General features: G+C 50.2%; 2 protein-coding genes across 2 annotated transcripts in view; both read left to right on the forward strand.

Moving 5' to 3' along the window:
* LOC119454553 (uncharacterized) overlaps positions 1 to 26,119 on the forward strand; it is a 490,192-nt gene that overhangs the window by 53,021 nt on the left and 411,052 nt on the right. The window lies entirely within an intron of this gene.
* Positions 18,790 to 26,119, forward strand: part of LOC119446552 (E3 ubiquitin-protein ligase RNF115) — a 184,313-nt gene continuing 176,983 nt past the window's right edge. The window contains exon 1 of the mRNA XM_049660687.1: positions 18,790 to 19,175. Coding sequence (XP_049516644.1) covers positions 18,791 to 19,175 — 385 coding nt within the window. The 5' untranslated portion in view covers position 18,790. The remainder of the gene's footprint in view (positions 19,176 to 26,119) is intronic.

Here is a 26,119-nt window from a genome sequence, read left to right on the forward strand (position 1 = left end):
AGTCGAGGAATGCGGCTAGAACGTTTGCATTCAATTTACAGTCGAATCTCGTTAATTCGAACCAAATCACGCGGCGGCGCCTCCGACCGGCATTGCTCCCGCACCGCCATAGAGTAAAAGCTCAGGAGAGACCCCTCAATGTCGCGCGCGAACGAAACAAAGAGAAACAAAGAAAACGCGGCGGAAATTTCACCCTCTTTCAATTGTCAAGGTCGCCGATTCTGCGTTGCGCCGGAGCATGCGTGTACGTGCCGACGTCTCAGCCACGCTACCGTAGCCACGTGTAGAAAATGGCAGTGAACCCTTCTTTCTCCTTTATGCTTCCTTGCACGCTGCGGCTACGGCGCAGAGGGAAGCAGCGGCGCTGTCCCAGGCCGGCCAACGAAACGGCCCACGCCGGAAAACGCCCGCTTCCCGATAACGGCAGAAAACGAAACTTTGGCGAGCTGGCGCCGGGCCGCGTATTTCTATTTGCGCCCACGTACAGCGCTCGACCGCTGGCGCCACGCTGCGCCGCTCGCGCGTACTGCGTTTCTAGGTGGCTGCTTTCGCCGAGGGCGCTCGAATGCAATCATATGGTTCGCATGAATGCAGGCCGTGAAAACGTGTCTGTATGGCTGAGGGGAAGCGTGGCTGTGGAGGAAGCAGAAGAAGCTGCTTCGAACGGCAGTGTTCAAAATGTGCTCTGTTGGAAACAGCGCATCGGCCCTAGGCCGAGGATCTCTTGCAACGTCTACCGTTACCGTTAATTACAAGATCGTTCTTCCTCGTTTGCCATCGGGAAACACCGTTCTGAACTCAGTGTTCCTACATGCGGACCTCGCTGGTCGGCCGTACCGCGCCCCGGATTTTCGTGATGCCCTGCTCTTGGTGCTGGATACCAAGGACATTCTCGGAGCAGCCCAGTATCAGATGAGCCATCTGTGGCTCGTCACCTATGCCAACAGCCTTTCCAAGCAGAAGCTCCTCGATAAAGGTGAGCTACTAGTCAAAGGACTGAAGTGCCTTGTCATCGACCCAGAAAGCCGGAACATCAAAATGAAGCTTCTGTGGCTTCCTCCTCACCTAGAACAGAAGTGTATCGTTGAAGCGTTGAAACCATATGGCATGGTGCAATCCATAACCAGAGAAATGTGGCGTTGCGAAGGCATGGAGAGTTGGCAGATAACGAATCGTGATGTAGAATTCACGCTCAAAGAAGGCCTCTCTACCAGTTCCCTCCCTCATCTTCTGACGATCTTCGGACATCAATGCTTACTATTGATTCCCGGACGACCTCCCTTGTGCCTTCGATGCAACAGAGTAGGGCACATAAGAAGACAGTGCAAAACACCACGCTGCGCGAAGTGCCACCGTTATGGTCATAACGCAGAGGCATGCATTGACACGTATGCTGACAAGCTTCGTGGCAGTAAACCGGTGGACGATGACACCATCGTTAACCACCTCATGGATGTAAGTGAGGTCATAGATGCCTGTGGCGAAGCGCCTGCTGAAGACCACCGGGCTCAAGAAGTGCAAATATCGACAGCTGCGGACACAGCTACAGCGAAGGTTACTGAAGAACAAACAGTAACTAACCGTGAAAAAGACGCTTGTGCAACGTGGATCGAATCACCGCCATTTCGGGACCAGCTTCATCCTGCCGAGGATACTGCAATGACTGAGACATCAAAGAAGCGTCCAGCGCCGGCAGATGATTTGGAGTGCTCTGGGAAAGAGCCAAAGGTCGTCGCGGCTAAGGCGAAGAAACCCCTTAATGGAGCCCCTGTGAGTGCAGATGCCGCTGCAGTTCAAGAAGTTGCTGCAGCTGCGACTCCTCAAAGGCATGGGACAGGCAGAACAAAGGTAGCAGCGCTACGTGTAGGCGCTGCGCCTCAGTAGTGGAATCATGGCGGGCGCCCTTAACGTTTGGAACACTGAATGTCCGTGGCTTACGTAGTAAGCGACGGCAGGGTCAGTTATTACACTTGTTGCGTAGCCGAGCGTTAGATGTTATTGCAATTCAGGAAACAAAAATTAAATCCGATGACGACACAGCGGCTGCTGTAGCTCCATTTCTTTCGGAGTATGAAGTATGTGTCAGCCACGCGATTGGTGTCTCTGGAGGATGTATGCTATTTGTGAGGAAAACGCGGCAATGCTACGTGTTTGGACTGTGCACTGATAGGGAAGGGCGCCTTGTATAGTGTGATGTCAACATAGATAGTCATGTTTGGAGGTTTCTTTGTGTGTATGCGCCAAGTAAGGCACGCGACCGGGAGGACTACTTTCTCTCATTGACCCAGCACCTACGCAATGACCGTGTATTAGTTGTCTTAGGTGACTTTAATTGTGTGTGTAGTGGTCAGGATCGGTCGTCTACAAGGCAACGCCATGATACCAGCGCTGACGTTTTGAATGCCATGACATGTGACTACCAGCTTGTTGATGTAGGGGATCATAAAAAGGTCTCTTTTCGCTACATACATTTTCAAGGTACATCTCATGCAAGGCTTGATCGGATTTATGTATCTTTACCTATGCTCCCTAGACTATACGGCTACTGTGTGCACCCTGTGTTCTTCAGTGATCATTGTTTGGTGTCTGTTTGTTTTGGCAACCGGCAGTGTCAGAGTTCGCAAATGAACTGGGATTTCTGGAAAATTAACAATTAGTTACTCTTACATAAGTCTTTTCTCAAGCGCGTCCCGGAAATTCTTATTGACGTTTCAAGTCGTAGTTCTTTATCTGTCCTTGCGCAATGGGAGATATTCAAGCAAGAAGTTAAAATGATAGCTATTGAAGAAGCTTCCATATTGTCTTTTGAGAAAAAAGGAAAATATAAAGAGTTGCGCAAGTTGCTAGATAAGCTACACGAACTTGAATGCCTGCATCCTGGCAAGTACATTGAGGACATTTACAACGTTAAGGCACAAATGCAGACAATGGACACTGAGAGATACAGAGGTGCACTAGTTCGAGCGCGTACTCGTCGGTATTTAGAGCAACAGCCTCGTAGTCGTTCGCTTGGTGATGAGCGTCGGCATGCTCTGTCGAAGCAAGTTCTCGAGATAGAGTATACCGGAGCGATTGTTAATGACCAGGATACAATAATGAAAGGGTTCACGGATCATTACGAGAATATCTTTCAGTCTCATAAAGCAATTAAGAGGGAAGCTGTAACGGAAAACTTTATTTCGTTGCTGCCACAGCTCAGTCAAGAAGAATGCGATGACGTTGATAGAGACATAAGTATCATGGAAGTGGAAGCAACCATTGCTTCGCTAACTAAAGGCAAAACTCCTGGGCCTGATGGCTTGAGTGCGGAATTTTATCAATGTTTCTGTTCTATATTGGCTCCCTTTCTGCTTAAACTGTATGAAGAAGCTTACAGGATTGGATACCTACCTGCCACACTCTATCAAGGGCACACAGTACTTATCCCAAAAAGCAGTGATGTAACAAAATTGCAGAAAGTTGAGGGATATCGCCCTATATCACTTTGCAACGTGGATTACAAAATATTTGCTAAGATATTAGCTAGTCGTCTTCAAGAAGTAATTCGATCATTGGTGGTAGACCATCAAACATGTGGCATTACAGAAAGATCAATTCAGACAAATATCCACGTTGCACGGTCTGTGCTAAAGTGTGTGACAGGAAGTGCGGGTCAGGTTGCAATAGTTCAGGTTGATTAGGCAAAAGTATTTGATAAAGTTAATCACTGCTTCTTGTGTAGTGTTTTAGAGCACATAAACATCTCTTCTTTTTAAAGGCATCTCCATGTGTTATGCTAATGACACAACAAGGCTAATAGTTAATGGTTGTCTATCTGAATATATCCACCTCAGGGCATCAGTAAGACAAGGTTGTCCCTTGTCACCTCTATTATTCACTTTGTACTTGGAACCGCTTTGTGCACGAATTTTGAAGGATCATACCTTTCATGGGTTCAGATTGTTATCCAATCAGATCCGGGTACTTGCCTATGCAGATGACATAGCCTTCTTCTGTGCTGACAAGAAAAGTGTGGAGACTGCCCTTGCCATAACGCAGCAGTTTTGCTCAGCTTCTGGTGCAACTGTGAACTTTGAGAAGAGTTCCGGATTTTGGTTCGGTCAATGGTGTACAATGCCAACTCACTTGGCAGTTATTCAGTGGAGGCAAGACTTTAGGTACTTAGGTGTACCCCTCTCTCAATATCGCAATAGTAATCCTCAGTTGTCAGCGGAAGTTGCAGAAGTACAACGTAAGGTTAACAAATGGCAGGGGCGGCAGTTGTCCATATATAGCCGAGCTGAAGCTTGCAATCTGTTTCTAGCAGCTCGACTTATGTATGTCCTGCAGGTATTACACTGCTCGCGACTTAGGTTGCAAGCTTTCCATCGTGTGTTTGCTACCTATGTATGGAGCTCACGTGTTGAGGCCATGCGGCGTGATAACCTTTTCTTCCTCTTGAGAGTGGTGGTCTTGGCCTAGTTCACCTTTTTGTTAGGCAACTTGTCTCCCGGTCATTCTTCTTACGTGATGGAAACAGTCCTTTTATAAGAGAGATGTTACAACTTCGATTAATGAATTACCTTCCAGAAATAGTTGTGTCGTCATCTGTCAGTGATGCACCATCTGCTCCTTGGGGCTTCTTGAAAGAGGTTGTTGAAGGCTTTCACTTTCTTAAAGCTCGCTTTAGCTTGGATTATATTTTCACTGCATCCCGTAAAGAAATTTCTGCTGCACTGATAGATACATTGTTTCCTGTTCCCCATTATCGTGCGCCTTATTTGGAATGTTGCTACTTAGATGTACTCAAGCGTGTCCGTCGAATGATCATTCCTCCAGGGATCGAAACTTTTTTTCTTTAACTTACATTCGGCAACCCTTCCTGTCAAAACCTGGTTAGAAAAAAGGGGCTGTTTCGTGCCGTGGTCTACAAACTGCCGTTTGTGTCCACATGCTGAAACGATTGCTCACTGTTTTGTCGATTGTAGGGATGCCGTGTTCTTCTGGGACATTCTCCAAAGAACACTTAAAAAAGACTTAGACATCAAACCATACACAATTCGTTTCTTACCTTTTAAAGATTCCTGTGACCCACCATATGACATGTTCATAGTACTTGGTCTACATAGTCTTTGGCGCAGTAGAATGTGTGACAGGCACGCTGAACCACCGCGAAGCACTCGGTCGTTTTTTCGGGAATCTGCGGCCTACGTTCGTAGTGTGTACGCTGCTCAAGAAACAGCGCCGGACTGGATGCCTTTATTGGACGCGTGCACATGCTTGCCTGACTTTTGAATATGTACCTGTAGCGCCTTGTTTCTTGTGTTGCTGAAGAGTGTGCTCCCATGTAATAAAAAAAAGAAAGTGTCTGTATGGCTGAGTGGTTACGGCGCTCGCTCCAGGGTGATGCGTACGCGGGTTCGATTCCCGCTTTGGCTAAATTGATTTTTTTAATATTACGCTTTTTCTTTTTTTTCCTCTCTGTTTGCCAGCGTGGTCAGTTGAACCCCGGTGCCACGGCGGAAGCCGTGGTGCCGGGCGCCGACGCGAAGCGGCGGTCGTTGGGGTGTTGCGGAGCGCAGCGTAGCAACACCCCAAATTAAAAAATACTGCTCCAGTCAGGTAGACTGCTCCCTCCCTGATAGTGAGATTATATTTTGATCATCAAAACAGTGATGCGTTTATTTAGGAGTACCACCGATCCCCTAACAGCAGGCTAGTCACCACCAGCCCAGCGTGTTCTCCGTCAACGCCTCCTCCGTTCCAACGGCGGCGGCTAGAAACATGGTACGCATCAGCGGCGCAGCGTGGCGCCAGCGGTCGAGCGCTGTACGTGGGCGCAAATAGAAATACGCCACCGGGCCGGCTGGAGCGGCGGCGAGTGCACGGCGGCGGGCGCGCACGGTGACAGTCGAAAGTGAGGGAGCTACGAGGGAGGGCAAGGGGAGCCACCGAAGCGGCGGAGTTGCCGAAGCGAAATCCGCTTCCCGAGCGCCTTCCTCCCTCACATTCCACGGTCTCCGCGTGCGCCCTTTGCCGTGCCGTGGCGGCGCCGCCCGCTCCCTAAGTTTCGTTTACTGCCGTTATCTTGAAGCGAGCGCTGGCCGGCGTTGGCAGTTTCGTCGCCCTCGCTCGGTATGCGCGCCGTCATATTTGACGACTCGCACTCAAGATTCTGGTTTCAGCCTCACTGGCTGTTCGTTCGCACCACGTGCCCTTCTCCTCCACTTCGTCTCTTTCTTCCTCGAGCACTCCTTGGGGCGCCCGTTTGAGGGGAGCGTTCGCCGTCTCCGCTGACTTCCGTACTCCCAGGCAGCCGCACTGTAACCGGTATTTCGTTTCCCGCAACTGCACTATAAGCGATACGTGTATACATGGAGTGCTATGGGAAAATTAACGGGACTCCTAAAAGACCGCACTATATCCGGTCCTGCACTATAAGCGGTTACGTTATAAGTGCTCTATACTGTAGGAAGCAGTAAAATATGGACGCAACATGAAATCAGTGAGAAAACTTTGCATAGGACAAGGTTAGATATATGCACTCGGACATAAGCAGGGTAATATCATCAGCAATTTCGATGACATATTAAAAGCAGTGGCAGCATTCTATACTGACCTGTACAGTTCACAGTGCACCCAAGCTACTTTCATTCGAAGTAGTGATGAACAGAATACAGAGGCTCCTTCTATAACTAGCGATGAAGTTAGAAGGGCCTTGCAAGACATGACCAGGGAAAGAAGCTGCCGGAGAAGATGGAATAAGAGTCGATTTAATCGAAGAAGGAGGAGATACCATGCTTGAAAAGCTTGCGGCCCTTTGTATGGAATGATTCATGACTTCAAGTGTACTAGAGAAATGGAAGAACGCCAAGATAATACTAATCCGTAAAAAGGGAGACGTTAAAGAATTGAAGAATTCTAGACCCATTAGCTTGCTTTCAGTATTGTATAAAATATTCACTTAGGTAATTCCCAATAGAATCAGGGCAACCCTTGACTTCAGTCAACCACGAGAACAGGCTGGCTTCAGGAAGAGATATTCTACGATGGATCATATCCATGACATCAATCAGGTGATAGAGAAATCTGCAGAGTACAATCAACCTCTCTATATGGCTTTCATAGATTATGAATAGGTATTTGATTCGGTAGAGATACCAGCAGACATAGAGGCATTGCGTAATCAAGGAGTACAGGATGCATACGTGAATATCTTGGGAAATATCTACAAGGATTAGCTATCAAGAAAGAGATCAGGCAACGAGACACAATCTCTCCAATGCTATTCACGGCATGCTTAGAAGTTTCAAGTTTATTTCTCCAATGTTAATACAAATTGTGTGCAAACACTCTATGACCCCTTAGCCAAAGGCTAGTAGTGGGGTCATTTAGAAATATGTAATTGGCAGTCCCTTGTCTGTGACACTACAAAGCACAGAATAAGTATAACGAACTCATAGAGCATATAGAAAACAGTATAGATTGAAATGAACATTTGGTTAGTACGACAAAAAATCGCATTTGCAACTTGGCATATAAAACATAGTTGCAAACTAATATATACCATATATCGCGTGCATGGGATGAACATAGACAGGTTCCGCGGACATTTGCTGAAGATAGTATTTTTTAAACCAATGTGATACATTTTTGTTTTGTTTAGCCTCAAATGGAAAGTCGTGCAATATTTTTACGCCAATAAATTTCACTAATCTCTGGCAATATATATTTCTTGTCGGTGGTATATTGACGTTGGAAAAAGCTTTATTTTGTGTTGGGCAAGCTGGCATACATAATATTGATACATGAAATGGATGATTGACTGTTATGATGCTATTAATGCCTTTGACCATATTTATTTTGCGCAAAGAATCGAAGAGAAGTATTTGTAACTTGACAAAGATTGGTTTACTTGTTTCATTTCGCTGAGAGAAAGTAAGGGTGCGGATGGCTCGCTTTTGAAGGCGTCGAATGGGTTCTAGGTACGTTGTGAACGTCCATGCCCAAGACTCATTACAGCACATTAAATGAGGTTGAATAAATGAAAAAAATGTGGTTGATCCCTCTTATATAGGAATCGGTATAGAACACGAAAGTGAAACGTGTCTTCACAGAAGTAGTGTAATGTTTATTGCACATTGATATATGATGTCTATTGGTGTTTTGTGGCTAAAGCGCCCTTAGGCGTTGATGCACCCACGCTGACGCCTGGTGGCACGTCTCCTCCATCACGACTACCAACGTCGATGACCATGAGCAACCGTCGTGCATATGGAAGCTGCACTACGCTGCACACGCTAGCACAACGCGAAAGACGAAGCACGTAACTCACACACTAATACAACGCGCAAGACAAAGCACGTAACTGAATCGTCACCGAGTCAAATCAGCGCGTACAGCGCTTCGTAATTGCAGCCTCCGCGATCAACTTCAGAAACATTTTCAGAGCTAATTGCGGAGGCCACGCTCCGCTGTGCTGAGTACGGTGAACGCCACCTAGGTGGCGTTGGTAGTGCTTCTTGATGCCAGCGTCCCTTCGAATGCTGGCATCGAGGCGTCGTAGTGCTGAGACCACCGAAGCGTTCACTGTCGGTGCGCGTTAGTGTCATAATGCAGTACTTCTCTTTTCTGCTCGTAGGCGGCGGCACCGCCCCGAGCAAGAGCGCGGGTACACGGAGGAGTGTTAGATATATAAGGCGCGTCTGTGTAGCTCTCTGCAAATGCGTTTGTGGTGCAATGGGTCAAACGCTCGGCGATCTATCGTCGCGGACCGAGAGGTCGTGGGTTCGATTTCCAAATTTTGCATGTTTGTGGAACTTTTTTTTCTGGTTTCTTTCTTTGTATTATGTTCGTGTACATTATAAGCTGACGTATTTCCGTGACGGAAATACGTCAGTGAAGTCTTGGTGGACCCCGGCATAAAACACTTTCGTGTTAAAATACAAGATGCGGAGAAAGTTTCTTTGAAAATGTTCCCGTATCCTGAGAAGAGAATAACAGCCAGATGCTAGCTTTGAGCAAAGAGCTTCTATGTGGCATCGCCATTTTAGATTTTTGTCGAGAATAACACTGAGATACGTATGTGAGTCGGTGCGTTTGAGTGGACATTGATTTATAGACACTGAGATAGAATCTACTGACGGTTTGGGAACGTGAATGCAAACGAGTATATTTCCTTTTTTGGCATTTATTGTCAATTTATTTGCAATAAACCATTCAGAAATCTTAGAAATCTCTATTTGCGTTATTTCTTCTATTTCCTTGATGTTGTTACCTGTCATTATCAAAGCAGTGTCATCGGCATACATTAATACATTAGCGGACGTTAAAATCTGGGGTAGGTCATTGACATAAATTGTAAAAAACAAGGGACCAAGCACAAATCCCTGTGGCACTCCTGTTCTGAGATATTGAGGCGATGAGGTTATCTTGTTCAATCAACGATTTGGTTTCGATTGTGAAAATAAGTACTAAAGAATTCGAGTACGTTGTTGCGAAAGCCATAAGTGCTTAGCTCATTAAGTAAGACATTATGATCAACGACGTCAAAGGCTTGTTTAAGTCAAGAAAAATAACTCCTACTAGTTGGTTATTATGAAGCGCGTTGTTTATTGCCTATGTTAATGAAAGTACTGCGGTAGACGTGGAATGATTAGCAACCCCAGCAATTCCGGACATCGCCTTTAGTTCACAGCTTTTATACCACGTCGCGTACGGACCTTTAAGATTCGAAATTCGCGCGATGACGCACGAAGTGTACTGGACGATAACAGAATGGACGTTGTAACAATAAAAGAAAAAAGAAAAAAAAAGGACCACGCCAACAGCTTTCACCGTCGAGCACAGACGAGCGCGAATCAGGAATGGCTGATCTGATAACCACCGCGCGTACAAGACGAGCGGCCAGCTAGTCGACTGTGAATCAGCAGTTTTGCTGCTATTGATAGGCGTTTAGAGGCTCAGCCCCGCTTACGGAAAGCGGGTGCAGAATCTTGAAAGAGCGGGTCCCCCCCTCCGTTCATATTTTCCTCGCCCAACTTGTTGCCCGATCGAATCAAAAAAGCAAAAATGCCCTTTTGTCGCTTCATTTCTCGAAAGCTGATTCTAAAGGACTAATGTAAGCTTGCTAAATGGTGGCGATGGGCGCATGTTTCAGGATACGCAGTCGCATGATTGACGCCCTTAATCTCGGTTGGCCTCAGTTTATGAGTCCATTTGCGCATTTGCGTGCAGGTTCCTGGTCGAGTTATGATCACTGCCACGGAATTTCCGTTTTTCGAAGGCGAAAGCCTTAGGTGCAGGGCTATATTTTCGGTGCCATTGGCGGTGACCTTGGTGAAACCGCGCCGTAACGAAAATGGCCGACGCCGCAAAGAGTAAAATCACGTCAAGAAATGCTCGGATTGACGTCAGTTTTCTCAGGGAGGTTCCTGTGAACAAAGTAAATTAGTAGCTTTCTAAAGAAAATTTGGTACATTTCAGCCGAACACCTTTGCTAAGCTCTTGGTAAGCGACGGGTGTAAATGCAGAAAATCGTCTGTAACTGGTCAGTGTTCAAAGACCTGCTTCACTGCACAATGGCCTAGCCAGAACTTTTGCTCAGAGAGGGGGGCTCACGTTGCAGCGCGGCCTCCTCCTTATAGAATTTGTCGAGGGATCAAATACATCAATAGTAATTGCATTGCCATTGCCAATGTCGTTGTATATTAGAAGCTGCAAACAAACTACTGAATGCTACCCACTGTCAAGTAAAATATATATTTTTCATAGAAGAATGTATTCGTATGTCCCAAACATTTTGCAGAAATAACTGATATCAATGCTTCCGCGTTTTTTGTCTATTTAATAAGAAAATATCACACGAACTTTAGAACTATATCAGTTCCAAACCAGCAAAGCAGTGCATACAGCTGGTGTGAAAAACGTAAAGGCCATGAAAAGAACAAGTTGAGCACAAATATTTTGAAAATCTTTGTCATTCAACAACCTTGTTTACTTTTTTTGTACATTCGCGAGCAGAAGTTTGGAGACCATGGCATGAGCAAAAAATTTAAATATATTCAAGCGCAGCTGCGTGGCCCCGAATTGGCTTAATACGTTTCATTGGTCCAACACGCGCACGTAGGCTTGCGCTCTTGATTTCACCTTGTAGTCTCCGGGTTCTCTCAAGCCGCCTTTGTCCCTAAGGCTTAGGCTTGACGGCCAACTCCCTTGTGCTTGCCCTGTACTACCGGGGTTCGGCGGTATCAGGACTGGCAGAAACACGACAACGCACGATAGTGTAACAAGTACAAACAGGGTTTATTGCTCCAGGGGGAATTCGCTTGGAAGCAGGCTATAGAGTCGACCTCGACGTTTGTCGGGGTCGAGCGTGGTCGAACAAGGTAGGGCACGACAAAGGAAGGGAACAAGATGGTTACCTGAGCTCCGTCCTTCGTCGCGGCTCGCAGTCGTCTCCTCGTCCCCGGCGTGCGCCGGTCGCGCCGCTCGCGACCGCCCCGCCTTGTTCTGGGCTCGGTCCAATGGGCGCGGGACTCCGCGGCCACGTGACGGTCTACGTATGTGACCGGTTCGACGGGAGGGGGTGAGCTCGCGCCGCCGGGAAGCCGCCTGGCCTTCCCGAGCGGGAGAACCGTGCAAGGAGCGTCTGCTCTACTCGCGTCTCCTGGCGCGCCTCTGGACGTGCGGAATTATCGGTTTCCATAATCCCCACATCCCTCCCCCCTTAAGACCGATGGTAACTTGGGCTCAAGTTACCCACTGAGCCTGGTGGGCTCACAACTCCAGGAGGTCGACCTCCAAGGCCTCCTCCTGTTCGAGGTCGACGGCCTCCGCGCTGGGTTCCGGCAGCTCCAGCAGCTCCGGTCCCAGCACCAACGCCGCGAATTCCGGGTCCCGCGCCATTCGGGCCCGCACCTCAGCCGCGTCTCGGTGGGGGGACCGGTCTTTCCTGGGGGTCCCGGCCTTCACACGGTCCCGGTGCAGCCTCGAGGCCTCGTGCCGGGCGAGGTTTACCACGAGGCCGCCACAGGCCTCGCAGTATTTGGCCCCGGGATCGGTGGCCAGGACCACGCCGGGTTGGGCCGCCCCGAAGTCTTGGAGTGTGCATCCCTTGAAGATACGTGGCACACTCTCCAAGGCGAGCGCGGACGGCACCCGCATCTGGTCACGCCAGGGTGCCGCGCTCGCATAAACTCGGGGCGGCTGGTCCCCCACTTGGCCGGTCCACGTGGCGATGGTCCGACGCGGTTCCCGGGCTGGTCGTGGGTTTGAGTATTCCGGCCGGCTAGCGTCGTCCCGGGGCACTCGCTCTCTATCGCCCCGGTGCTGGGATCGATCCGACGATCCGGAAGCCCCCTCGTCGCGGTAGGCCTCGCGCCCTCGTGGTCGCCGGTCGAGCCAGGGACGGCGTGACCGCCCCGCTCGTCGCGCGTTGCCCGGGCCGCCACCGGCTGCATCGGTCCGCTGGCCGCCTCCGGGTCCACGCCGCCTGGCTTGAGATGTTCCCGGCATCGGTTGTTGTTGGCCGACGGTCGGGGTCCGGTGTTGCACGTTTGTCGTCATTGCTGCTCGTAGCGGCCGTGTTCACTCGTTCGTGTCAGGAAGGCGAAGGCCAGGGCGAGAGGAAGGCGAAGGCCAGGGCGAGGGTAGAGAGGGCAGAGAGGCTTCTGAGAAATCCCTGTGGCTCAGGGGACATCCGGGGTAGTCGAGAGCTCAGCGCTCCCTGCCGGTTGACTGGGGAACTAGTCTTGAGGAAGAGCGCTTTCGCTGCCTCCCTACACACTTTCTCTCTCTCTCTCTCTCTCACCGCCGGCCGCTCCCTCGTTGGCTTCTGGTGTTGTAGCGGTGTGTAGCGCTCGATGTGCGGTTACGCGTCTCCGGGGCAGCCGCTTCCTCAGTGTCTTCCCTACGGAAGTAACGCTTCAGCTCCCCGACGTGCGTTTTGGCGCTGATACGACCTGTGTTCAGGTCTCTTAGTTGGTAGTTTAGTCGCGAGAATTTCTCTGCCACTTCGAAGGGTCCCACCCATTTGGGTGCTAAACCCGCGGCAAACCCGGTGCTCGCGTCGCTGAGTGCGTGATTGCGTTTCAGGACCAGGTCCCCCGTTTGGAATTCCATGTCCCGGTGCGCCCGGTCGTAGGCGGCCTTTTGACTCGCCCTTGCCCCTTCACGGTTGCTACTCGCTTCTATCACGGCGTTTGCCAGGCGATCACGCATTTGCCGGGCATATTCGGCGATTGCTGTTTTTGCTCCGGGTGTGTCTGTCCGTTTGGCCAAGATTGTGTCCGTCGGTGTCTGGAGATCCCTCCCGAACATCAGAAAAGCTGGCGTGAAACCCGTCGAACGGTTTTCACTCGTTCTTAGGGCGAAGGAGATCGCATCTAGGTGCTCGTCCCAGTCGTTGTGTGCTTGGGCGTATGCCCCAAGTAGTGGCTTCACATCTCGATTCCGGCGCTCCGTCACGTTCGACTGAGGATGGTAGCACGTTGTCTTCACCTGCCGGACACCCATCGCTGCGCATGTATCTCCGAAGATTTTCGACGTGAAATACGATGCATTGTCGGTGATCAGTCGCTCGGGGAACCCATAGCGACAGAAGGTCTCCGATAGTTTTTTCAGGACCTCCTTCGTTGTCGCTGCTCGTAGTGGGTACAGTTCAGCGATTCCACTGAAGTGGCAAGTGATGACTAGCACAAATTTGTGCCCTCTCTTACTGCGCGGCAGCGGTCCGATCAAGTCGCACGCCACGAGTTCCCATGGCTTCGTGCTCACAATCGGTTGTAACAAGCCGGGCGGCTTCCCGCCTCTCGGCTTCCTTGCTTGGCAAACGTGGCAGGTTTGCACGTATTTACATACATCACGCTTCATGCCCGGCCAGGTTGCGAACCGACACAGTTTCTTCCATGTCTTTGATGCGCTCCCATGGCCATCTGTGTCGTGGTAATGCTGCAATGCCGCTCGTCTGAGCTGGCGTGGGATGACGGCTTTGAATCTCTCGTTTGAGTCTTCTTTGCCTGGCACGTATTTCAACAGAGCCCCGTCCCCATCAAGCAGATAGTTCTCCAGCTCACCGTCCGAGTCCGCGCCCCCCGTCGTACAGGCGGGTTTTGGGTGCTCTCCGACTCGTCTCTCCGGGTCCGTCTCTTCTCTGAGGCTGGCGACCAGGTTTTGACAGTGAGCGTCGTCCTTTTGAGCGCTGATGAGCTGATCTCTGCTGAACGCAATCTCGAGGGGCGGTCTCACCCCAACGAGATGCACGTGCTCTTGGGTTTGTGCCGGCGGGGTTTTCCCCTCTCCCCGGCTTCCCTTCGATGAGAGCGGCTCGGCCGCCCCCTCCTCCTCCTCGCGGCCGGCCGGCGGCGCGTCTCTCACCGGCGCCCGTGACAGCGCATCGGCGACCACGTTTGTGGTTCCTTTGCGATAGCGGATTTCAAACTCGAAGCGCTGTAAGGTCAGGGCCCAACGCGCAAGCCTCCCGCTCGGCTCACGGAGGCGGGTCAGCCACGTCAAGGCCATATGATCGGTCTCGACCGTGAACCTCGTTCCCTCTACGTACATCTCGAATTTTCGGAGTGCATAGATGACTGCCAAACATTCTTTCTCCGTCACTGAATAGTTGCGCTCCGCCGGGGTCATCGCGCGGCTCGCGAATGCCACCGGGCGAAGCTCAGTCTCTTCCGCCTGAAGGAGTACTGCGCCAATTCCGAAATCGCAGGCGTCTGTCTGGATCACGAAGGGCCTGTTTAGGTCCGGTAACTTCAATGAGGCTGTGTCTGCGATGGCCTGCGCGAGATGGCGGAAGCTTTCCCGTTGCTCCGGCCCCCACTCCCAAGCCATGCCCTTTTTCAACAACTTTGTCAAGGGGGCTTGCATGCGTACGCAATTGAGAATGAACTGTCGGTAGTAGCCTACCATCCCAAGAAAACGGCGTACACCACTCACGTCTTGCGGTTCTGGAAACTCGACGATTGCTCGAAGTTTTTCCGGGTCTGGGGACACCTGCCCTCGTTCCACCCGGTAACCGAGTAGGCTCACTTCTGTTCTGCAGATTTGCGCCTTGGCGGGGTTGAGTGTGAGGCCGGCCGCCCGGAGTTTTCCCAGGACGTCTCGAAGATGATCCAAGTGCTCTTCGAAGGTGTGCGAGTATACGACGATATCGTCGAGATAGGCGAGCGCGTGGTGCCATTTGGCGTCCCCGAGTACGCGGTCTATCAGCCGTTGAAACGTGCTCGGACTTCCGGAGAGACCGAAGGGCATCCGTACGAATTCGTAGAGGCCCCTGTGACAAGTAAATGCCGTCTTGCACTCGTCGCCTGGTCGCATCTCTACTTGGAGATAGCCTTTGCTAGCATCCAACGTCGAGAAGTACTTCGCTCCACCGAGGTTGGAAACTATCTCGTCCACTCTTGGGAAGGGATACGCATCCTTCTTCGTGACCGTATTTAGTCGCCGGTAATCCACACAAAGACGGGAACTGCCATCCTTTTTGGGAACGAGCACGACTGGGAAACCCCAGGGGCTCGTGGACCGCCGTACGATACCCGCATCGAGCAGCTCCTGTAGCGCCGCGTCAATTGCCTCCCGTTTGGCAGGGCTGACCGGTCTAGGGTTGGATTTCCAAGGCTGCGCGTCGCCCGTCTCGATGCGGTGTTGCACCAGCTTCGTGCATCCTGGGCGGTCTGTGAACATCTCATCGAAGTCGTTTAACAACGATAAGACGCGGTCTCGCTCGCGCTCCGTCAGATCCTCGGCGTCCGCCAGGAGATCGCACATTTTCTGATCCGGTCTCGGCGAAAATCCGTGTTGACAAGTCGCCGCCAGCGGTTCCGGCCGCTCGCGAGGCGCGTTGCTCTCGCCGAAAAGATTCCTCCTTTCCACTTCGGCGACTGCCGGTGCGGCGAAAGGCGTGAGCGGCGCCAACGGGTTTTCCCGGTAACCACCGTTGCCGAAATCGATTACAATGCCACTCTTCGCTAAGAAATCTCGGCCGAGGATTACTGGGACCGCGAGGCCAGCCAGATGAATGAATCGCTGCCTCTGCCGCCGCTGATTCCAGCGCACGACGAGTCGCACGCCGCCGTTCGAGCAGGCCTCTCCGCACGCCAATTGGAGAGGTAGTTTTCGCTGCCGCAACTTGACCCCTCTCTGCGCAAGGTGGGAGACGGCCTCGTCTCCGATCATCGATGCGCTTGCCCCGGTATCGAGTAATGCTTTGAACTTAGTCCCCGCGATTGCGAGGTCTATGAAGGGGGCATTCCCGTTGTTCTGCGCTCCGACTCGAAAGACAGAAGATGCCGCGATGGTGTTTGCCTCGCGGGCCGTTGCCTTGGCCGCCGGCACTGTTACCGGCGGCCCGTCTCGTTTCCCTGCTGGTTAGGGCACTCACGCGCGATGTGTCCCGTCTGGGCGCAGTTGAAACACCGTACGGTATTCCGCGTCGTGGGTTGTGCTAAGCCGGGCTGCTCCGCCGATCTCCAAGCATCGGGCTGAGGACGGCCATCCGTGATCGCGTTTCTAGCGGATCTGCCTAGTTTCGGCACTGGCCTGTAATCGTCTGATCGGGCGTGATGTTGTGCGCTGCACCAGCCTTTTGACTGTATTGCCTGCGCGGTCCTCCACCCGCAAGCGTAGGGATCGAGGGCGCGGTCCGATATTTCGAACGGCGCCGTTGCACCTGCGGACCGACCCGGCATCGCAGCGTGCTCGCTGTTCGTGCGCCCGCTGCCGTGCCAAGCGCAGCTTGGTTCCAAGGACTCCGATGGCGGCGGCGGTGGTCGGTACGCGCGGGCTGCCGAGATTTCGGCTTGCACCCTGCGTGATTCTGCGGCCAGCTCGTTCAGGTCTCTGCAGCGTGAACTCCGCAGATAAAGTGCAAAGGTAGGGTGGCTTTGTCGAATTACCCGCTCCACTCGCTCCGTGTTCGAAGCGCTCGGATCAGCATACTCGAAAAGCTCCTGCATCGCCCGAACGTATTCCACCAGCGATTCGTCCGGGGCCTGTGTGCGTAGTTCCAACTCCCTCCGCATCTGCAGTCGGTAGTCATACGGGAGGAATTCGTCTCTGAACAGCCTACGAAACTCGTCCATGGTGCTCGCCGTGTGGCCTACCAAACGGTACCACCGGGCGGCCTGGCCGACTAGAGCAACCGGGAGAACTCTCTCCAACACCGCGCTCTCGCGCATGCCAGTCGCTTGCTCGTACTGTCGTAACGCCAGTAGAAAAACGTTGGCGCTCATTTGATCGCCGTAGCCACTGTACGTCGGTATCGGGACTCCGATACGAGGCCCGGGTGAAATTGCGGTTTGCAACACCTGCTGCAAAGCGCTCGCCAGAAAGTGCACGGGATTTGCCGCGTCTGCAGGTTTTCCTCCGCTATTGGAACCTCCGAAACTGTCCGGCCCGATTGCGGAGGTCCCTGTGTTTACTGGGAACGGGTCACTATCGGGCTCCGTGACGCGTGGTGATCTCGCTGCGCGACCGAGAGCCGAAGTAATTGTGCCGTTTGGCCAGACTGGGTGCGCGCCCAAGGTGGCCGGGGCGGCTGCGCCCGGGGCGCGTGCTGTTGTTGTGGGTACAACCTCGTCTGAGTTGAGCCCTAGGTAATGCACGCCGAAATTTTCCGACGTTCTGGGGACGCGTGTGGCGGCGAGAGATCCTTCGCCGTTCGAAACAGGTCTCTGGGAACCGCCGCCGTAATCCGTTATGTTTACGGCGCGCACGGAGGGAACCAATATTTCGCCGAGTGACGAGAATAGATTCGGTAGCTCGCCGACATGTGCCGGTGTGTTGGTGAGGTGCGCGGGGTTGGGCACTCCTACATTTGTAGGGTGTATGGGAATGTTGTACGTGCTTTCACGGCCCACGTTTGTGGGTGACGCGGCCGCTGCAGCCAGGCCTGAGTTTTCCCTGGCTTGACTGCAGATTTCGGCCAACTCCATGAGATCGTTCAGTTCGTACTGTGGGCTCGTCATCGTGTAGTGGGAGCCGGCTGCTCGATTGCGTCTGCAAGCGAGAATTCACGTTGGGCGCCAGTTGTAGTCTCCGGGTTCTCTCAAGCCGCCTTTGTCCCTAAGGCTTAGGCTTGACGGCCAACTCCCTTGTGCTTGCCCTGTACTACCGGGGTTCGGCGGTATCAGGACTGGCAGAAACACGACAACGCACGATAGTGTAACAAGTACAAACAGGGTTTATTGCTCCAGGGGGAATTCGCTTGGAAGCAGGCTATAGAGTCGACCTCGACGTTTGTCGGGGTCGAGCGTGGTCGAACAAGGTAGGGCACGACAAAGGAAGGGAACAAGATGGTTACCTGAGCTCCGTCCTTCGTCGCGGCTCGCAGTCGTCTCCTTCGTCCCCGGCGTGCGCCGGTCGCGCCGCTCGCGACCGCCCCGCCTTGTTCTGGGCTCGGTCCAATGGGCGCGGGACTCCGCGGCCACGTGACGGTCTACGTATGTGACCGGTTCGACGGGAGGGAGTGAGCTCGCGCCGCCGGGAAGCCGCCTGGCCTTCCCGAGCGGGAGAACCGTGCAAGGAGCGTCTGCTCTACTCGCGTCTCCTGGCGCGCCTCTGGACGTGCGGAATTATCGGTTTCCATAATCCCCACAAGCTGGAATGTCCAGGCTGCGAAAGAAAAAAAATAAAATCGTGGCAGCAGAGAGGCTCGGTCTTTCTGTACCGACGTGGGAGCGGCCCGCTACATGCTGACGCGCGTTCCGAGGGACCGTAATAAAGTTTTATCATACCATCATACCATACCTTTGGTCCACAAACGTTTGCTCGTGACCTCAATGACGGAAACATGGATAAAAACATGGCAGAGGCAGCAGTTGAAACGCCTGCTGTGCGATTTTTCTGCCACAAATGTAACCAGAAAATTAACCCCGAATTACCGGAATACATTTGCCCCCGGAGTCAGTCGGGTTTCATTGAAGAGTTGGCGCAGGGTCCCCCGGATCACTCTATGGAGAACTCTGATGACGATTTAGACCATGCTGCGCAATTTAGAGAGCTTTGGAACAGTACGATAATGGATGAGCTGCGGAGACTAGATCGTGGTCCTGGTGGCATGGTGGAGGATAACCTGTCGCCAGATGCGCCGTCATCGTCAGCTTCGGACTCCATGGTGTTTCGGAGATCACCGGGGCGGGCGGACCGCAGGCCACATCCTGATAGCCAGGGGAGGCAGCCCTTGGAAGGTATCATTCACCAGATTTTTGCCAACCTCACTGGAACTACAGGTTTTATCTCAAACCAAGGCCTTCCAGTACTGGTCAACCTCCATGGCAACTCTGGAGACCATGCCTGGGGCCGAGGGGGCCTGGATGCTGTCATAACACAGCTCCTGAATAAACTGGATGGGACAGGGCCACCTCGTTTAGCAAAAGACAAGATTGAGAAGATCCTTACTGTCAAGATTGTCCAGGAGCAAGTTGACAAATTGCTTCAGTGCACAATATGTATGGAGGAGTTCAAGACTGGTAAACAGGTCAAGCGACTTCCCTGCCAGCATCACTTTCATCCAGGCTGCATTGTGCCCTGGCTGGAAGTGCACGGTACATGCCCTATCTGCCGCAAGCTGCTGAATGAAGAGGCTGGGTCGGAATCGGCTTCTGCAGCTGGAAGCAGCACAAGTTCGGGGACATCACGGGCAGCAGGTGTGGGGCCTTTGCCGCGCTCTCAGCCATGATGCAGCCATGGCGGCACTGTTGCACATGCATGGGGCACCCAGAAGTGCCCGCTCGTCCCATCTGCCGACACATGCGGCCTCAGCATCTTCGTCCTCATCCTCTACCTCTTCGCAGCCGCCGACGAGCAGAGCTCGACGGTAGTCGCCTGCAAACTCGACAACGTCGCGGCGAGGAAGCCACCCGGGCGGCAACCAGTACTCGGTGTACGACTTCAACGACGAGTGTGACTGAAACTTCTTGGGACGCCAGCAAACACCCCCATGGAACTCCACAGGAAAAACACTTTTCCCCCTCAATTGAGGAAACAATTGAGGAAAAACCTCAATGACGCTGTCCTTCGTTGCAATAGATTGCGCATGAGCAGTTGTTACCGGTCGTGTATTGTAATTACACCTATTATATAGTCGCAACAGTGAGTACATATAAGAAGCAGGAGTTCTGCAAGATGTACATTAGAAATGCGACATTGGAATGGAATATACAAGTGCGAAGATAAAAGTTGATAAAGGGCACACAAGTGTCACTGGAAACAATATGCACTGTTTGTATACACAAAGCCTCGCAACAAGATGTTTAAATATATGTATAAGTATCCAATAAATCTACGTATTTAAGCAAACGTCACCGTATGTAATGCGTCAAACAAGACAAATAGACATGTTGCGCAGTCACACATAGTAGCTTTACGCATAGAAAGACAGACGATCCAGGCAAGAACAAAACTATGATCGCAGAAATCGTGATATGTTCCGGAAGGACCGCCTGTTGGGCTAGTTGGTCTAACATAGTTACTTTCAGTTTAGCAGTACAATTTGGTTCTCCTAGAAGCTGACGAGGAAGTGGGATTTGTTATGATGCCGAAAGGCATGTTCAGTGAAAAAGCCCAAGCGGCAGTGGACAAGAACTTTGTGGCTGTTTAGAAAAGTGCAGTGAGGGTTAAGACTCATCAAATTTTGTAAGAACTTGGAATTGAATGCTCTTGCTAGTGCTATTGCTAGAAATAGTAAGGGCAACAGTGTGAAGGTTTTCTTTTCTGCAAGACACATAAGGTAGATGTCCCTTTCAGAACCATTGTGAGCGAAGGGGGGGGGGGGGGGCTTGGCAAATGAATGTTAGTCAGTTTTTACTGAAGAGCCTTAAGTGACTCACGGTTGTTGATCCTTTCCGCGTGAGGAAATCTGAAGAAGTCGCTGAATATGTGAAACACAACGAGAGTATACATTATGGCTTGTCTGTCGACGCTCAGGACTTGTTTTATTCAGTACCTCAAGATAAGCTTTTAGTTGCTGTTAGGAAGTGCATTGAACCGAGTGGCGAATGTTATTTCCAAAACTCCGCTTGCTTGTCGGTTCATAATTTTTAACGCTTTTAGAATTTTATCTTAGTGTAACATGTATTGTTTTTAACGAGCAGCCTTTTCTGCAACGTAGAGGAGTGTGTATTGGCTCTTGCGTGGCTCCGATTCTATGCGACATATTTTTAGCTGATATTGACAGTGCGCTTGATTTGCCTTTTATTGGGGGGAAGGTATTCAAAGTCTTTCGGTACGTCGATGACTTTTTAATTCTTTTAAAGAAAGAGGACGGTTTCACTGCCCCTGGGAGTATTTTAGATGTTTTTATTCAAGCTGGCAGGGTTTGAGTTTCACTCATGAATTGCTTGGAACTGAGAGGTTACAATTCCTGGATCTCAGGCTAAAATTTAGTGTAGGCCATGTTTGCTGGGAGTACCTCCCACGGGTTAAGAAGTGTCTCCTGCCTTTTCACTCTGCCCACTCTAAAATAGTAAAAAGGGGCATCGCATTACAATGCCTAGATTACGTGCGGTTGTGAGGCACGATTTTATGAGACCATTATCTTAGGCAAATCCACAAACTACACGGCTCGAGTGGCTCTAGAAGCATTCTACATTCACAAGAACTCAGATATTTGTATAAGCGAAGCGTCAATTCTTTCGCACAGTGCCGAACTGAACTATTTGAACTCGGTTGCCTGAGGGAGATAGTAGTGTTAACTTTTTTTAGATTTCTTTTTATCACCTCGCATGGGAAAGGGACGTGACACTGGTGTACGTGCTTCACCTTATAAATCGGAGGGTTTGTTGACTGAAATAAACGGTTGGTAGTAGCGCTCGTCCGCGTCTGTCGTGTCTTCATGTGTGTTGCGTGTGCTTTTTTGCGCTATGTCTGAAAGTACCTCGTGATATGCACTTGGGCCATGCGGCGGTCGCGATAGCACCATATGGGTAGAGTAATGTAGAAATGAGTAAGAAAATGTGTAATTTAACTGCCTGCAGAGCCGCGACAAATTTTCTGCACCCAAAATTAGGGAAGGGCATTGCTTCGGTTCAAAAAAGAAGTAAAAGCGGGTAGCTAAAAAGGAAAGAAAAGACCAAAGGAAAGCCACAGATGACGCGCCAAGTTAAACTACCCAATATCCGAGCGTGTTTGTTGGGAAACGCCGCGAGTGCCGGACGTTCAATAAACAAGGTCGGTAAAAATTGGTTATTGATGTCCTCGTAATTTTTCGTTTTCACACGATAATTTTGATCGTGATGCTAACTGTTTGAATAAACGGCGAAAATTTCTGCGGTTTTAAAAGCTAATGAACAGTCATACGTTTTCATAATTACGAGTTTATGGACCTGAAGGAACAGAACTTTTACTTCCATTGTTTTTTGCCGCTTCGCTATCTAAAGGACAAACTTCACTCGGCGGGGAACTTTAGCGAAGCGCTTCGGTCAATAACTTCGGACACGTTCATGCCGACGTCTCTGTGGGCGTATATAAGCGTCTGCCTAACCATGTGTTCCTCAGACATTGTAGAGCGCAAATAGTTTTTTTAGTAATCTCATGTTAAAAATACTCTCTCTGCGCTTAAATGATCACTGGAAGGGTGAATAGAATCTGAAGCTGTTTCTACACATTTACGTAGAATCTGCAGTCGCAATGAGAGAGGGCATCTATTCCGGAGCTAAAACCTAAAAGTACTCCTTCGATGTCGTTGGCATCCTTGTTAGGCACCTTGCACAAACAGTAAACCGTTGGATTCCAGCAATATCCGTCGTTTCGTCAGCAAATAAGGAGAAACAGCCTGCACTATTTACTTTTGCATCTAGGCTTTCTTTGATAATTTCACCAGAAATTTCTATAATTTGGTTTTGTACATCTGGGCTTAAATGCGAGGTATTACAGGGGCAACATCCAAATGGTTCTTCAGATATGTATCTCCACAATCAGCTCGCATGTGAAGAAGCGCTCTGAAAATACCAATATTTTCAGGGGGGATTTGCTTAAATCCATAGGACCACTGTCCCTATGGCCACGGAGAGCCAGACCTTGTCGCCCGCAAAAAAGAACCGCCTCAATAATAGGCCGTAAACTTTCTTCTGTTTTCTCTTATTTTACTTTGCCTGCCCTGGTCTAGCTGATTGATCACATCGGGTGCCCTTTCTGAAAATGTTTGGAGAAAATTATCAGCTGTCCGCTGGCAGTCACGGTCATATTTACTATTTTCGTGCGTGTGGAATACCGCAAGCGCGGGCTTCCATTTCTGAAACGGCTTGGACACGAGGGTTCCAGTGCGCGCATGTTGGGTCAAGTTTATAAGAACATCAAACCCATAAAGTTCCAGAATTGAAAATCTAAAGCACGCCTTTGGAAATGTCAGTGCTCCTTTCGCGTCATAAGTTTATGAGAACTTTATACCCATAAAGTTTCGGAATTGAAATCCATGCGGTCCGTAGATTCCGCGGCCGCTGCGAGATGCCGCAACGCACCCGCTCGCTATCGAAAACTCTTGAAAGTTTGTGCTCGGATGGGGCCCCTTGCATTATGTGACTCCAGTTGCCAAGGGCGTTGCGACGAAATCCAGCAGAGTTCGCAATGTGCGTGCCGAAACGTCTTTGCGAGCGTGAAAAAGACATTGTAGACAAAATCCAGAATGATTCCTGGCGCCGGTGGTTGTTTTGGTCGGCGGTGCATGCCAGCACGAAATAATTTCAAGAGAGGGGGGGGGGGAGAGTCTGAAGCCCCATCAGCCCCCCCCCCCCCCTTGCTACGCCCCTGTCACTGTAGGGCTTCAAAAAAGGTGCATTCGTGTGAAAAACCTGGAATAGTTCCGTTCTTTTCGCAAGCTGGCATTAAAGGAAGACGTCCGAAGTAATTTATTTCATTATGCACGTGGCACGTTATGCCGGGCCCTTTCCTCTTAGCTAAGGATTCGTGAAACCGTTATGAAACCGTATATATAGCGATGTACACGACCGAGTTAAACCTGGGGAAACTCATCGCGTTGGCTGAGTGGCTATAATGGTCCGCTGCTTTGCTTGAGGTCGTGGGTTGAAACCCACCTATTACGGTCGCTTTTTTGACGACAAACTACAGGCACGTGTACCTTTATGTTCTAGTCAACATTAGGAAACCATTGATCAAGATTATTCCGTAACCTTGACTACGGCATCCCCCATTGCCCCCTGTTCAGATTCGGGTCGTTAAAATCAATCAGCAAAAACTACCGGTATTTTACGCTGGGCAAACAAGTCAAGCAATTGTTTCTCGTGGTGTCTGCGGCGGCCGCATTTCGATAGAGGCGAAATGCGCAAACGCCTGTGTGCTTGCGTTGTAGTGCACGTTAAAGAACCACAGGTGCTCAAAATTAATCCGGAGCCCTCCATCACGACGTGCCTTATAATCAGTACTGGTTTTGGGACGTAAAACCCCAGAAAGAAGATGTTTATTTAGCCGTCTCACAGCCTAGGGAATCCACAGGATGATTAGTTACTTAATACGGGTGTGGCTAATGTTGCTGACCATGTCGCACCGGCGCTTTCTGACTTTTCATTTTTTTCAACCAAATACATACTAAACCATTACAATACAAGCAGTATGCACTGACAATTCCAGCATAAACTGTTGAAGTGGTATGGCTAATTTCACCTTAGCTTATGGCCTAAGAGATTACGCTATGTTAAATCTAAATAAATGTTTATTCAGTCAGCTACCACACACTGTTCATCGCTCTGCACATAGCCCCGCTTCCAGGAGTAGAAGAAACACCTATGTTAACGCCAGCAACAGTAAGGATGCAAAACAGCCAAGCGCAGCTCAGTTAAAATTTCAGATATTCAACCAAGATGATTTTCTTTCTCATCGCCATTGAGCTTTGTTTTTCTTATGCGAAGTTATCCGACACATTCCTTTCGTTTCCTGCGAGCTACCTATCCGCAATAGTAAATCATTTCTAAAGCCACGAAACAGCGCCACACATCCGCAATCATTTGGCAACGATTTGCAGTAGATTTACGTATTTGTGGCATTTTTCACCTTTGCTAAAATATATGTGCAAGTCCTACGACCGAGACAACAGCTCCTTGCGTTGTCGGAAACCTGATGCAAATGAACATATTTGGTCCTCATCTGAGAGCAAAATGTGACGGCGAATTCACATTTCGAGTTTATAAAACGCATTTGATACTCTTAACGGTAGGAGTAAGTGGTCGTTGGCACGCTCGTTGAGCAGTATATTTATGTGACTTCTACAACCCGTGCTGCCGCCCTTTAATTCCGTGTTCGATGTATTAAAAATTGAGGTAGCATAAACATTTGTAACGCTAAAGCGTTGCACTCCCAGAACTGCATTACTTTTCTGCCAGTCATCTGTAAAAGAAGCCGTGGCGCCATAGCAGCCGATCAACAAAGAGAGAAGTAATCATACCTATTTATTGATTTAGGTGCTCCAGTGTCTCCATTTCAAACTTGCGTCCGTTTCGTTTCTTCTATTTCTTCCATGTCAACTCTTGCCGGTCGTTTTTGCTGAGCAACAACCACTGACCTTTTCCACAAGCTTGTAAAAACGAAGATAACGATAAAAATTACTACTTCTACTACTACTACAACTACCCCTACTGCTACTACATTACATTATTATTAATTAATTATTATAGAGGAAGTACAACAACAATGAAAGCTTTACATGAGATCCAACGCAATGTTTTAGCATAAGTGATGCGAATATTCCATTGCGATAATAGAAAAGTTTTCATGTGTTAAATCTGTCGATTTGATGCAGATTGACAGTGTAATCAACATTCTCCTGCTTACTTATTGTGATTATTATTTTTTTCATTTACCATAAACCACAGCTCCACTATCAACTCTCTTAAGCATCTTTAGTGGACTCTGGGCTTGGGCTCCCGTGTACTGGTGAGGGATAGTGCCCCTGTATACGCAGGGCCTCTCTTTTCCTCGCGCCACCGGCACCGCCGTTGGCCGATCGTCGTCACGCCGTGACAAGTGATATAAGTCGTTCTATTCGGCACAGAGCAGAGAACATGGCGGAAACAACGCCGGTATACCACTTGCTTCAGCTTTTGTGCCATCCGTATCGGCAAAGGCGCTTTCCCACCACGGCGTCAGGAAGCCGCTTAGGGCCGGAGCAGCGGTCTCACTCGAG

The sequence above is a fragment of the Dermacentor silvarum genome, chromosome 1 (assembly GCF_013339745.2).
Source record: "Dermacentor silvarum isolate Dsil-2018 chromosome 1, BIME_Dsil_1.4, whole genome shotgun sequence".
NCBI lineage: Eukaryota > Metazoa > Arthropoda > Arachnida > Ixodida > Ixodidae > Dermacentor > Dermacentor silvarum.